Raw genomic sequence first — 14,164 nt, 5'->3', positions numbered from 1 at the left:
TTTTTGAGATAGGATATTTGAGTTTTCTTAAACTGTAAACCATGATCAGCAATATTAAAATAATAAAAGGCTTGCAATATTTCAGTTGATTTGTAATGAATCCAGAATGTATGACATTTTTGTTTTTTTAATTGCATTACAGAAAATCACACTATTCTAATTTTCTGAGACAGTCCTGTAACCAAATATGAATAAAAAAAATGTGGGAACACTAAATGAAAGTTTTGTCCATAAATAGACTCTCTGTGGCTTTTGCCTTGTATCAGACATTAGTCTGGGAACAGGTTTTGTTACTGATGATGTGATGAGTCAAAGTTTGAAGACATAACAGGAAGATAAGGGTCTGCCGTCATAGCAGAAAGAGCAGCAGACACAAGGTTCATATTAGAAAGGGTTTCTACAATGGGTTTCAGATTTGTTTTACATAATAGCAGCCAAAACCAAAAAGAATCTAGAATCTTTAAGACCCTCCCTACCTGCTCATAAAAACCTGAAAGTTTACAAAAAAACCCCAGATGCACTAGTTAGGGGTCATTCAGAAAGTTCACCAGGACAAATCTCAGATCAGATTTAAGGTTTGTGAATTTCTTCAGATTCAACTGTAATCAACCATATTTTCTCTGACATGAGCTCTTTTCATGAAGCCAATCTCTTCTCTCCTTCTTAAAGATATTGCGCTCTGGGCATACAGTACATTAGATGAGTATTTGTGGCCAACTCCGCAGTGACTAAAAGACTTTGGCTGGTCTTCACTTTGTCTAATAGCATCTTTCCCCCTCACAGCCTTATTTTTATATGTGTGTGTACAAATATGTGTGTGAGAAAGAGTCTATGCCAGAGAGAGAGATGAGTCATCAGCTTTGATACCCAGAGTGATTTCATATTTTAATTTAGTTCCCAATACTATACAGTGATTAGTGTGTCTGGTGTAGTATTTGATCATACATACATTGTTTATCATATTCTTCCACTTATTTTTTTTTTATTTTCTCTTAGTTTGTTTTGTCCTCTTTGCCAGACTGCAGTACTTAGAGGTTGCCACACTGTTAAAAAGAGGTTGTACTTGTTGAAATGTACTCATTTATTATTCAAAATGTTTTTAGCCTTATTTTCATTAATTAAAGCATTGCATAGAACATTAAAAAACAGCATTAAGCAAATAAAAATAATACAAAACTTTTAATTAACAAATGTAATAGGCAGAGTGTAATGATGTTTTGTTTACACCAGTGTCTTTGTATCGTAAAAGAAAATGTTTCATATCAGTTGTCTCTGTTTTGGTCTCTCTCCGTGGTGCTGAAACTTGAAAACTCTATTTTAATTTTCTTGATTTTCAAAAGTGGCAGACACAGACTATAAAACAACATTTTTGCTTCACATTAGTTGAAATGCAGTGTAGTTTATGTTTAATCTCCTAACGACTTTAAATATATGAGCAAAAATATGGCAATCATCCATTACTGTACAGTATATGTGCAGACCAATAACGTTGGTGTGCTGTCTATAAAACCCAAACAGAGTCTCAAAGGAGATCCACTTTATGCCACACCAGCACAAGCAGCTCAACAACAACCACTAAATAATAACCATCTGAGAGCACAGTATACACCCTGAGCATTAAATCAACTTTTAAATTACAGATTTATACACAAAAACATTGCACAACTCCAAGATTACAGAGAACACTCACCGGTTCCTTGCGGAAAATTATTTCAGCCCCCACTATAAGCTGCAATTGGTGTAACAAGAAAAGTGCAACATCTAAGTATACATGAATAAAAACAAGTTGTAGAAATTTCCTTTAATGTATTTTAACTATACACATCTCTCACCTAATTTAACTATAGAGTGTATTAAATCATCCATATATAATTTCTAGTTACCCCATAATTTATCCAAGCCATGAGTGCTTCAGTCCTGCTCTGTAGTATTTCTTAACAGGTCTTTCTGTACCTTATTTTGTTCATGGCTATTTAGTTTAGTTTAGTTGTTTTTTTTTCAATTGCAGATATTTTGTAGATAATTTTTCTGTGCTTGGGATCAACATGTGCGTGTTTGAAATCAATACCAGTGTTGAAAACCTTCAACAGAACCCAATATTATCATTTTACTTTTGTTGAAACTCTATGAAAATGTCTTATTCACTAAGCAGGTTAAATGTGCACAGTGCTGAGACATCCTAGACTGAGATCAGAGCTGAATGCGTCATCCTCCTTATACTTATCTCCACCCAATTCCCCATCATGATGCATTTGTTATACATTAAGAGTGGCTAGTCCTGGGCTTTCACACCAAAACAGCCACACCTCAGAGAAGAGAAGCAGAGGAGTGGGACTGAAATGGCTGACTCCAGAGCACAAATCTAGCTGCTTTGAAAAATGGATTAAGAGTGTTTTTTACACAGTATAGTTTATTGAATTAAGTTTATTGAAACCTCGTGAATTTCTATCAACTTTTGAAACAATTTCATAATCTGTCTCCTTTAAAAATGGTCAGTATGCATCAGAGTAATGTGTTGTAAGTTCTTTCTACACCATCAAAATATTGTTTCCCTGTCTTTTTCTTTTTTTTGCATGAAACTGTTCATGAGTGAGTTCATTGTCTGGTCACGTCTGCACAGACAGGAAACCTGCTTCCTTTTGTATTGCATTTTGAAATGTTATAATTGCTGTGTAGGAAGTCTGTTATATGATATAGCCTGGTCATGTGGCAGAATGGAATATCCAATTAATAATTAGGAGTCTCATCTATAATTGAGCTGTTGAATGCACATGTAATAACCTCATTAGACTCAACAGTCTATACCTATATACTGTAGATGGACAGACTGTAAATGATCTGTGAGGATTTCTCAGCATCTTTAACCCTTGTGCTGTCTTTGGGTCAAAATGACCCAATCCTTCTATCCTTCTTTCCTCCTGCCATGCTCTCTCCTTCCTTCTTCCTTTCCTCTTTTCCTCCTTTTTTAACCTCCTTTACTCCTTGTTCTTCCTACCACCCTTTCGTCATTCATTCCTTTATTACCTTCTTTGCTTTTCCTTCCTTCTTTCCTTATTTTCTCCATTCCTTCCTTCTTCCCTCCCTCCCTTCTTTCTTTCCTTTCCTCCATTCCTTCCTCCCTCCCTCCCTTCTTTCCTTTTCTCCCTTCCTTCCATCTTTTCTCCCTTCCTTGCTCCCGTCCCTACTTCCTTCCTTCTTTCCTTCTTTTCTCCTTTCTTCCTTCTTTCCTTCTTTCCTCCCTTCCATCTTTTCTCCCTTCCTTGCTCCCTTCTCTACTTTCTTTCTTCCTTCTTTCCTTCTTTTCTCCTTTCTTCCTTACGTCTTTCTTTCCTTCCTTCCATCAGTTTTCTCTTCCTTCCTTCTATCTTTTCTCCCTTCCTTGCTCCCTTCCCTACTTCTTTCCTTCCTTCCATCTTTTCTCTCTTCCTTCATTTTCTCCCTTCACCCTCCCTTGACCCAAAGACAGCACAAGGGTTCAGAATTCACAAACTTTTGCAACATAATTCATTATTGCTTTAAGACAAAGGATTGTCACATCTTGAAATACCACAAAATCTAACAGACTTTGAGGGAACATGCAGTTGTGTGTAAACCACTAGGCCTACTGTCATCATGCTGCACCAAAGTACCTTAAAAGTTCCAATCCCCTCACCTTTTCATCTCCCAGCGTCTGCAACATGTTTTCACCTCCGATGGCTCTGATTTCAACTAGTGGCGACTCTCTCCCTCCCTGCCTGTCCACACCACCCGAGCTCCGGCTGCGACTCCCCGGGCTCCGCGCGTCCTGGGCGCGCTCCCGCCGGCCGGTCCCCGGGGTGCGGGAGCCCTGCAGGCTCGGGGTGCGGGAGCCCCGCTGGCCGACGCTGGGGCTCGAGGTGCGGGAGCCCCTAGAGCTCCTCTGGCCGACGCTCAGGGCCTCAAAGTCCAGGGTCTTGCTGTCAAACGCGTCCTGGACGCTGCAGAAGACGCCGCCGTATTTCTGCCGGGGGACCGGGTCGGCCGAGCCGGGCCGGGCCAGATAAACCGGCAGGTCGTCCTGCGCTCTGCGCTCAGCCATCCCCAAGCCCCTGCACTAAAGACTGAGACAGAACTAGTGCTGAAGTGCTGCGTGTGTGTGCGTGTGTGTGTGTGTGTGTGTGTGAGCGTGTGTGTGTGTGTGTGTGTGTAATCCTGTGCGTGAGAGAAAGCAAAGGGAACCAGCAGGCAGTGGTGGAACTGAAGCCAGAGGAGAGGTGGCACTGCAATCCCTCCTGGTATTTGCAGATTTTAACACAAATTTGAACTCAAGATGTGGCCCTCTGCTGTTGGTTTGACTCTGTTTGTATTTATATGTGGTATTTAAAACAGGGACACTACAGATGATGAACCATCGCTTATAGTGACTGTAGACTACTCATGTAAATCCAAATGATGCCTTCTTAAACTGGGTAATAACCCGCAATAACTCGTGTGGTGTGAACAGTCCCGCACACACCCGGTCAGGGAGGGCAAGGCTCGGCACTAGTTAAAATCAGAGCAGAGGTAAAGACATGTTGCAGAAGCTGCATGAAGATAAAAAAGGTGAGGGGATTGGAACTTTTGCGTGACTTCCAGCAGGTTAGTGCTGCATGATGACCTTAGGCCTAGTGGTTTGCGGAACTCGTACTCGAGCTTCCACAGCAGGAGAGACCACGTCTCTCCAGTGTTAGCGTCACTCCTTTGGTTACCCGTAAAATTCAGAATCCAATTTAAAATTTTATTATTTGCGTATAAAGCCCAAAACGGCTTAGCTCTGCATTATTTGCAAGACCTGATAGTGCCTTATGTTCCTGGCAGAGCTCTCCGTTCTCGGAGTGCAGGTTTACTCGTAGTTCCAAGAGTGTAGATTTGGAGGGCGGGCGTTCTTCTATCAGGCACCATTACTATGGAACCAACTTCCAATCTGGGTTAAGGAGGCTGACACCACCTCCACCTTTAAAACTAAACTTAAAACCTTTCTGTTTAGTAAAGCCTATAGTTAGTGTTTAGTAAACCTCTAGCTGGTGTTGGTAAATCTCTAGGAAATGTAAACTGTAGTGTGTTAGAGTCGCTCCTGTAGTTTCTTGTGCTGGCCCCCCCTTTTCTTCTCTTTTTTCTCTTTTGTACATGGTGCAGCATCCTCTGCTGGTGGCGAAGAGCATCTCTGAATGCACAACACCGGAACCTGCAGCGTGGGAGTGAGAGGGGCAGGGTAACGGCCCGGGCAGGCGGGGGAGAGGTTTGTCCGTCAAGACTCCTCTCCCTGGCCCTGCCCCTTCTCAACCTTTCCCTGACCCTGCACCCCAACCTGGGACTTGCTGATTGGGCTGGAGCTTCGGGAGCCGCGTGCTGGTCTGCGGTTGCTGCTTCCACCTGCCTGCGGACCCCACCCCCGGTCATCCCGTTGCTGCTTCCACCTGCCTGCTATGTGCTGTTGACGTCCCTGACCCCCAATCTGGCCCTCGGCAGGAGGATCCCCCCTTATGATCCTGGTCCTGCTCAAGGTTTCTTCCCTCCTAAAGGGAGGGAGTTTTTCTTGCACCTGTTTGGCTTAAGGTTTTTCTCCCACTATTTTTACCTGCCATTGTTTATGTAATAATTGCTCGGGGCTTTATGTTCATGTTCTGGGTCTCTGGAAAGCGTCTAGAGACAACCTTTGTTGTATTAGACGCTATATAAATAAAATTGAATTGAATTGAATTAAATAGCACTGCATTTTTCCTCAAAGTCTGTTAGATTTTGTGTTATTTGAAGATGTGACAATATTTTGTCTTAAAACAATAATGAATTGTGTTGCAAAAGTTTGTGAAGTGCACACAGGCAACATACGGTGCCCAACGCCCGTCCACTCACTGTAGCTTTGCTCCTTTCAGCATCTCTCAACACATCCGTGGAGGTCACACCGTAGATAAAAACACTTTCATAGTAAGCTGGAGCGGATTCTTCCTCAAGTGCTTAGCTGGCCCTTTAGTAGTGATGTCTCTAGGTTTAGGATGACTTAGGCCAGCACAAATGAGACAGGGTGGTGTCAGCAGCGCGGGTGACGAGCAGCTTCCAGGCAGCAGGTCTCAAACTGAGAGAGTGCTGAGTCCGGAGGGCAGCCGGAGGAAACACAGGCAACTCTGACACTCGCTCAGTGAGCAGGAATTATGTAACAGGCGAACACACGCACTCTCCACGAGTCTCTGAGAGGTCAAAAACAGGTTCATCTTAAAGTTCACACAGGGACACGCTTGCTCTTGTTGGAAATGTTGGGCCCATAAATATGCCACATAAATATGCCTTTAATTATGGATCTTAAAGCTGCTATATGGTACGAGGGAGTATTAGGGCCAAACTAAGACAAAAAAAAAATGGAAATTACGAGAATAAAGTCATAATATAATGAGAATAAAGTCGTAAAATTACGAGAATAAAGTCATAATGTTACGAGAATAAAGTCGTAATAGAATAAAGTCGTAATATCATGAGAATAAAGTCGTAATATGAGAATAAAGTCGTAACATTACGAGAATAAAGTCGTAATATTACGAGAATAAAGTCGTAAAATTACGAGAATAGTCCTAACATTACGAGAATAAAGTCGTATTATTACGAAAGTAAAGTCGTAATTTTTGAAAATAAAGTTGTAATATTATGAGAATATAATTTATGAGAACTCTAACAGGAAGAGCTTCTTCTCCCTGTGTTAAAATGAGGAATATTGAGCATCTTGTGAAATTATATTTATAATATATTTAATATTACGACTTTATTCTCGTAATATTATGACTTTATTCTCAAAATATTACGACTTTATTCTCAAAATATTACGACTTTATTCTCAAAATATTATGACTTTATTCTCATAATTTTATGACTTTATTCTCATATTATTATGACTTTATTCTCGTAATTTCCATTTTTTTTGTCTTTTGTCGTTTGGCCTTAATACTCCGTCGTAATATGGAGATAGGGCAAGGCGAGTAAGAGTTTAAAAGCAGAAATTAAAGACAGACAGACATATGTTAAAAAAATTAAACAAATAAGATGCAAGAAGTAAAGGTTGTAGATATGTAGGATTGATTCTTGAAAGTATTCAAAATTATGTTCAGTTCCAAAGCCGGGGTCACCAGGCCGTTATAATAACCACAGATGGTGGAGATCATTGAAGCGTCCACCTCCACACCCTGGAGCTATGGCCGAGGGCGCGTTCATCCTCACAACCAAAAGGAATCAGACAGAGACGAGTCGCGTGGATCATGACGACCCACAGATATGTTAGCATTTCAAATATCTGGCAGCTCCAGGGACACTCCCGTCTGAACTACGGGCCGTGGGAAGGCAAGGATCAAGAGCCGGCATCACGGAGAGGGAGGAGATCCAGCGACATCTGTAAACTTTCAAGGAAACATAATGTGTCCCACTCAGGGAAACACTACTTGTTCATCACAAACAACATTTAGCTTTCAGCATTTGCACTTTACTTCACCATGGGTTGACACGTGAATTTTGTAATGATATGCTGCCCCCCATTTGCTCTGTGCTCTAGTCGTAACTATGTTATTACACCATATTTATAAATGTTGATGTTGTTATTGCTTTAAAGTGAGGACAGTTATTTCATTTGTTTATTTGGAAGGGACAGATACAGAAAATATACACAGACATAAATGACATAAATCTGATGCCTGTATCGTAGCGTTTATAGCGAATGCTAATTTGCAACACTCGTCCCTAACAGGGCTCACATCACAATTAAAAGAAAGGAGTTAGAAAAGTACACATACTTGACATGTCCTTACAAACATTAAAAACATACACAATACAAACATTAAAAACATACAAAATTACACACATAATAAGAGCTAGCTTTGCGTATCTAGACCTATCTGCACACACATCTCTACTGCTATAATTATTCCAGCATATAGCCTAACGTAGCACTATCAGTAGTATCATGTTTGGATGTATTTATGAAACATTTAGACTTATTGACATCTTTTTCCATGAATGCACCATGTAAATAAATGTTTAATACTAAGTACACAAATAAATGAAAAAAATATTAGTGCTAAATAGATTCCAACCATGGTTACATCAGCGAAAAACAAGTGAGACAGCAAATGCAGTTCAGTCCAGTCCCTCGGCCTCAGAATCATCAGAAGTGAAGGGACTGGTGGAAACATTCATCACATGGAAAGCAAACAACATCCAGCTGCCCGTGGATATTAGTTCTGTGCGTGAGAGAGACAGAGAAAGTGGTATTGGAAGCACAAAGACTCCACAGTGATGGGAAAGACTCTCAAGGTCGGCAACACTGTTGGCCAAAGTGAAACGAGCACATCTCCGGGTCTCATCTGACAGGTTGTCCTTACTGAAATGAAGTCAAACACAGAGCTATTTCATGAGGCCAGGCAGAAGTCTTTCCTATAATGCAGCTGCTCCCAAATAAACCCCAAACTTTATTTTTGTAATGACTACTGAACCCACAGATTCAGAAATAAAACATAGAATATGCCTTAGTGGTCGTGCACAGTAGTGTCAGCTGCAGACGTTTGTGTTGGAGGAGGTTCAAATGCAGAGAAAAGAATGATGTAAGCATCTAATGCAGTAATTTGTTGGGCCAGCAAAAAATGTTCCCTCACATGAATGTGATTAGAGCACCAGGATTTGTGAGGATGCCAAGAGGCTCTGCCTTACAGTTGTCTCTCCTCTCTTTTTCTGCAGTTACATGTTTCCGGAGGGCAAATATTGCTGACAAATGGGGACCCGAAAACTAATATCTACTTAAGATTTCTCCCCTCTGTGCGTTTGCTGCCTGCACATTCGCTGACACTTCTGAGCTCAGCTGTCCTGGAGAGAATTAAATATTATGTGAAAGAACAGGGACAGGCCTGAAAGGCTCGGCGGGGTTATGTTCGCCTACAAGTGTAGCCCGCTGCTGTCTGGGAAGGAGTGACGAGCAGATCACACTGTCTGACTTTCAGGGTCACTAAAGTCTGCGATTGCTGCAAACCAAAACAACAAAAACAGCCAGTCGGCCGGTTTTTCAAGGCCAAGTACCTTTTTGACAGACATGCGCAGCCATGTCACATGAAGCTACGCTTGGCGCCTTGTCAGAAAGCTCTTTAACAGGATATTGCTCTGAGCTAATGAGGCTTTTAAAGCTGCGACAGCCGTGCTGGAACAAAGCAGGAAACTATCTGCACCGTCATATTAAAAATGGATGCAAAGTGGCCAGCAAGGAAAAACCGGTGCCCCATAAAACTAAATATCGTCTGTTGCCCGTGGCTTGAATGCAAGTTCATCCAGGCATGATGGATTGATGGCAGATAGGATAGAGTTTGGCAAATTCGCAGTCACCAGTCTTCATGCATTTGGCACAAGAGGCCTTACAGCGACTGGGACCTTTGAAGCAGGAGGTAACTGGGTCACGGTTCCACAGACAAGTCGCTGGGGTTTAATTCAAACGGAACGCAGCAATGCATGAAGTCTGGAAACCGCAAGTGGGCTTGGATCGTCAAATGAGAGATTTTAGAACAAGAACAAAATGAATACAGACAAAACAAAAGCAAAAATGAATGGAGCCTCTCTTTAGATAGTGCCATTACGGAAGAGTATTAGGGCCAGGCGGGAGAAAAATAAAAATAATATTCTAGAGGAGGAAGATTTTCTTTTCATTATGCACTTTGAGAAAAAAGTCAAATTGTCGAGAAAAAAGTCGAAATGTCGAGAAAAAAGTCAAAATTTCGTGAATAAATTGAAATTTTGAGAAAAAAGGCGACATTTCGACTTTATTCTCGAAACTGTATTTCAACATTATTCTCGACATTTCGACTTTTTTCTCGACATTTCGACTTTTTTTCTCGAAGTGCACAATAAAAAAAAATCTTCCCCTCTCAAATATTTTTTCTCCTGCATGGCCCTAATACTCTTCCGTAGTGGCATTAAATCTACAGAGGTTTTTACTCAAATCCAGGACATGAAATTGTTACAATTATGTCTGTTGTCACATTAATGATGATTATTAGGCCATGTCAGGTCATGCATATTTCAAAGCTCTGCAAATAATGTGAAAACTGTAAGAAATGAAAACCACTTAGCAACAGGGGTATGTTTTCTGATAGTTTGTATTTTATTTAAGAAACATGAATTAGCAGGAAAAGTTGAGCTGAAGTTGAGGTGTGGAAGACCAAAGCAGCTCAGGACTGATGGCCATTCACATGATGAATGATTGTGATTCTCACAAACTGAAAATCAAACTGAGCAAACCACAGTGGGAGTATCATGTTTCCGGCTCGTTTTACATCCGGTGCTTCAGGGGGATATTGCTCAGGGTGCAGTGGAAGAATGGATTATATATAATAGAAATTATGAATGCAAACTGTTGGCTCTCCATCATGCTGAACGGGATCCCGGCTTCTGCAATGAGACCAAAGATGCCGTGAATACACAAAGGGCCTCCTCAAGAAGTGCAGCCTGATGGTTTTGCCATGAAACATAACTAAAAACTTGTGGGGGACCCCAGGAGAGCAACAGCCCATGAATTTCACAAAAGTACAGTCATTTTGCAGAGAGAATAGTCAACGAATAAGTGATGGCACCACTTGTCACTCAGTACTGAACCCCTATGTGGTTCAAACTGTTGTTGGAGCTTCTTTTTATGTTTAAATCATTCAGTCTTTCACCTATAGGGCCTAAGGCTGAGCCTCGCAGTTCAGATTTTAAACTCTTGAAAAGTGTAGATAGTTTCCATGGCCACAGGACCCGGCTAAACTTCATGGCCTTCTTGTCATGGCTTGTAGCCATACTTTTAGTTTGCATCGCTATCTTCTATTCAACAAAAATGTACTTATGTAAGGTATAGATACTTGGGGGCTTCAGATACCATCTTTTACCATCATTACTGACACGCAACAGCACGCAGACACAAGAAGCACCAAGTTTCAAACTGGAGTCAAAGCTGCAAGAGAAAACTCATCTAAAATTAATTGTTTCTCTCTTTTTTCTCTCTCTTCTTTTAGCCAAACACCCCAGTGCTGGTTCGTCTTGTGTGGACTACGATGTACAGAGCTATGTATGAATGGAACTTACTTCCCAAACACTTTGAGCGAACTACTAGCATAAAAAAATTCAAATTATTAGTAAAGAAACATCTCTTAAATAAATATGTATAAAACTTATTGAATTATTATTAAATGGCTATTGGTTTACTAAAAAAAAAAAAAAATGGTCATGGGTTCAAGTTACGATAAGTGATTATAACTAACGCATTGTTGATGACTATACATTGTTTGAATTGGTTGATGCTATTTAAAGAAGGTATGATTTTGTATTGTAATGCTTTACATCTAAATGTTTAACGGAAGGACTGTAACCTTAATGTGAGTGTCAAAAGGAGCACTGGTCTTATTTGACAGAATTCTAAAGTATATTTTGTAGTAGAATTTCCTTTTTTTTAACTTTTTTTTCTTTTCTATGTTTCTTTTCATTTTCCTTTACCACCTCTTTAGGTTTGCTTTTAATTTTCGTCTTGTATTGTATATTATGTGTTGGACCCCAGGAAGAATAGCTGCAGTTTTGCTGCAGCTAATGGGGATCCAAATAAAACTGTAAACTAAACGCGTAACAGAAATGTTTCATTTTTAACACCTTTTTATGTTCCCCATGTAAACACTAGACGGATGAGAGAAGACAGGTCATTATTGCACGTAACATATTGTTGCTAAGCAGCTGGAGGCAGCAGAGTGGGCAGCTGCATCCGCCCGGGGAGGGTTGGGCCCCCCCTTGACCAGCTGCTGCTGGAATAAGGTTAAAGAGCCTCCCAGGATGGACGCGCTGTCATTTCAATCTTTTATCCTTTACGCTGAAGCAAAACTTTTGAGTTCACTCCCACGCAGGGCTCCAGGATGACTCATCATTTAACTATGACTTTTAAACTGTCCACTCTCATCGGAGTGAATCGTGCCAGAAAAGGCATCTTTCCTGCAAAAAGCAGCAGTCTTCACTTTTACGCAGCAAAACTGTCACCGTGGGAGAGATGTTTACAGAAACACATGCCAGAAATCATTTCCCAGATGCTTTTTTGTTCACTTCAAACTTTATTTCCCTTTTGTTGTACTGGTTGAAGAAGGCAGTTATTGATTCAGTCCACACACTGACCTCTGCGTGAGTGTTGAAAGGGGGACAGATAGAAGTCCTTTTATGACAGACAGACAGACGGCCTCCGGCCGGGCTGGCGTGCAGCACAAAGCCACAAGCTCAAACTCCCTGTTCTTGTCCGGAACCGGCAAGGACATTAAGTTGAAAGACAGACTTGTTACCCTGGACTGACTCTGTCACTCAGAGGGAAAAAAAAGAAACCTGTGATGTGGAAAAGCTTCAATGTTTAACAAGCGCATGAAAGGACAGAAATCAGTGTAAGATTCCCATAATATACCACAAGCCTTGAAAGTGTTATAGTTATATTACTATTCACCACAAATTATATTTGTGTTGAATAATAGGTTTATCCTCCAACGTGAGAGGATGCAAGGACTCCTCATCACACCTCATGTTTCTGTCTATTGATTATGCATAGAACGACAGATGGAAGGATGGCCATTTCCTAATGCAGCTTTAAGCCTATCAGCAGGGATAGATGATGACGGCTGCTGAAAGACACTAAGAGGAGTCGGCAATAAAATGCGAAACAAAACGGGAAACAAGTCGGTGGTGGACAAATCAAATGAACTTTCTAGAAACAAGTAGTTATCAAAACAAATCCCCTTTTCTAAGCATTGTAACCTAAATCTCAGTAGTGACTGAAAAGATACTTCATGTAATAGTTCCACTTCTGACCACATGGGGGCAGCATACCAACATACCAGGTTAGTGTGTAAAGCTGGGCAGACACTGTGCGATTATCGGCTCGTTTTGAGCCGATTTTCCAGTCATGCGACTATTTTTTGGATCTGGCCGGATTTCGATCCAATCGTTGATCACCTCACGACGAGAGATTAACACCTCACGACGAGAGATTAACACCTCACGACGAGAGATTAACACCTCACGACGAGAGAGTAACACCTCACAATGAGAGATTAACACCTCACGACGAGAGAGTAACACCTCACGACGAGAGATTAACACCTCACAACGAGAGATTAACACCTCACGACGAGAGATTAACACCTCACGACGAGAGAGTAACACCTCACGACGAGAGAGTAACACCTCACGACGAGAGATTAACACCTCACAACGAGAGATTAACACCTCACGACGAGAGATTAATGCCTCACAACGAGCTCCCGATCACAAATCGTGTGCTCGCAAGAAAATCAAATGTGTTTGAAATCCTGGTCGTGCTACGACCCGATTTGCCTCATCCTTTCACAGAGAGCATGCGCAATCTCTGATGTCACGTAAAAAACTATTATTTGTAGTTTAAAGTGTTGCAAATTCACATAACAAATCATGTTTTAATAGCAGAAAAAAAAGACCGCATTTCCCACGTCTGCCCAGACAATTCCTTGTCCAATCACGACATTGTCTAATCTTTTTTCATTTATCGCCACACAGAATTGCACAATTTGCTAAAGGCTGATTTATGGTTCCGTGTTACACCAAGCAGAGCCTATGGCGTAGGGTACGCGGCGACCATAAATCGTGGGCTGTGAACTTTTTAACTCAGCGATCTAGTCGCGCAGTTTGAGATGGGGCTGAATCAAACTATTTAAAATATTGCACAGTGTATGCCCAGCTTAAGACACAACAAAGTCCGTCCACCACCATGTCAGTGGCAGCAGAGCTGCCTGCGCCCCCATGTGGTCAGCAGTGGTAATGCTACATACAGAGCCTTTAAAATGGACCATTGTGATAAGATTGTTTGCTGAATAAAGATCTACAAATCCAGTGGGTCAGTAGTGAATAGAACAGTGAGATATTAGATCTATATGAATACATATGATTTGAAATTTCAGAAGAATAAATTACATAAATTGTCAAATGCTGCCCTTCATAATTCTCAAACTCTGAATATAAATTAAATCAGAAACCAAATGATAGTGATATTTGACAAAAACCATCAGTCATGACTGGAACAAAAAGCTGAAAAGAAGACAAACTAGTCTCAAAAGTCAAAGTTTCTTTTTCTTCTTTTGCAGGATTATAATTTTCTGTGTTTATTATAAAATAAATCAAA

At 41.0% G+C, this 14,164-nt stretch overlaps 1 protein-coding gene across 2 annotated transcripts in view; it reads right to left on the bottom strand.

The window, feature by feature from the left end:
• The window catches only part of dpysl3 (dihydropyrimidinase like 3), a 75,910-nt gene extending 71,836 nt beyond the window's left edge, over positions 1–4,074 (bottom strand). For both annotated transcript variants that reach the window (XM_061739417.1, XM_061739416.1), the window contains exon 1: positions 3,653–4,074. In XM_061739417.1, coding sequence (XP_061595401.1) covers positions 3,653–4,057 — 405 coding nt within the window. In that variant the 5' untranslated portion in view covers positions 4,058–4,074. The remainder of the gene's footprint in view (positions 1–3,652) is intronic.
• Between the last annotated feature and the right edge of the window lie 10,090 nt (positions 4,075–14,164).

This window comes from Cololabis saira, chromosome 14 (genome assembly GCF_033807715.1).
Source record: "Cololabis saira isolate AMF1-May2022 chromosome 14, fColSai1.1, whole genome shotgun sequence".
NCBI lineage: Eukaryota > Metazoa > Chordata > Actinopteri > Beloniformes > Belonidae > Cololabis > Cololabis saira.
The sequence above is the reverse complement of the archived record's forward strand: the minus strand, read 5'-3'. Positions and strand labels throughout refer to the sequence as shown.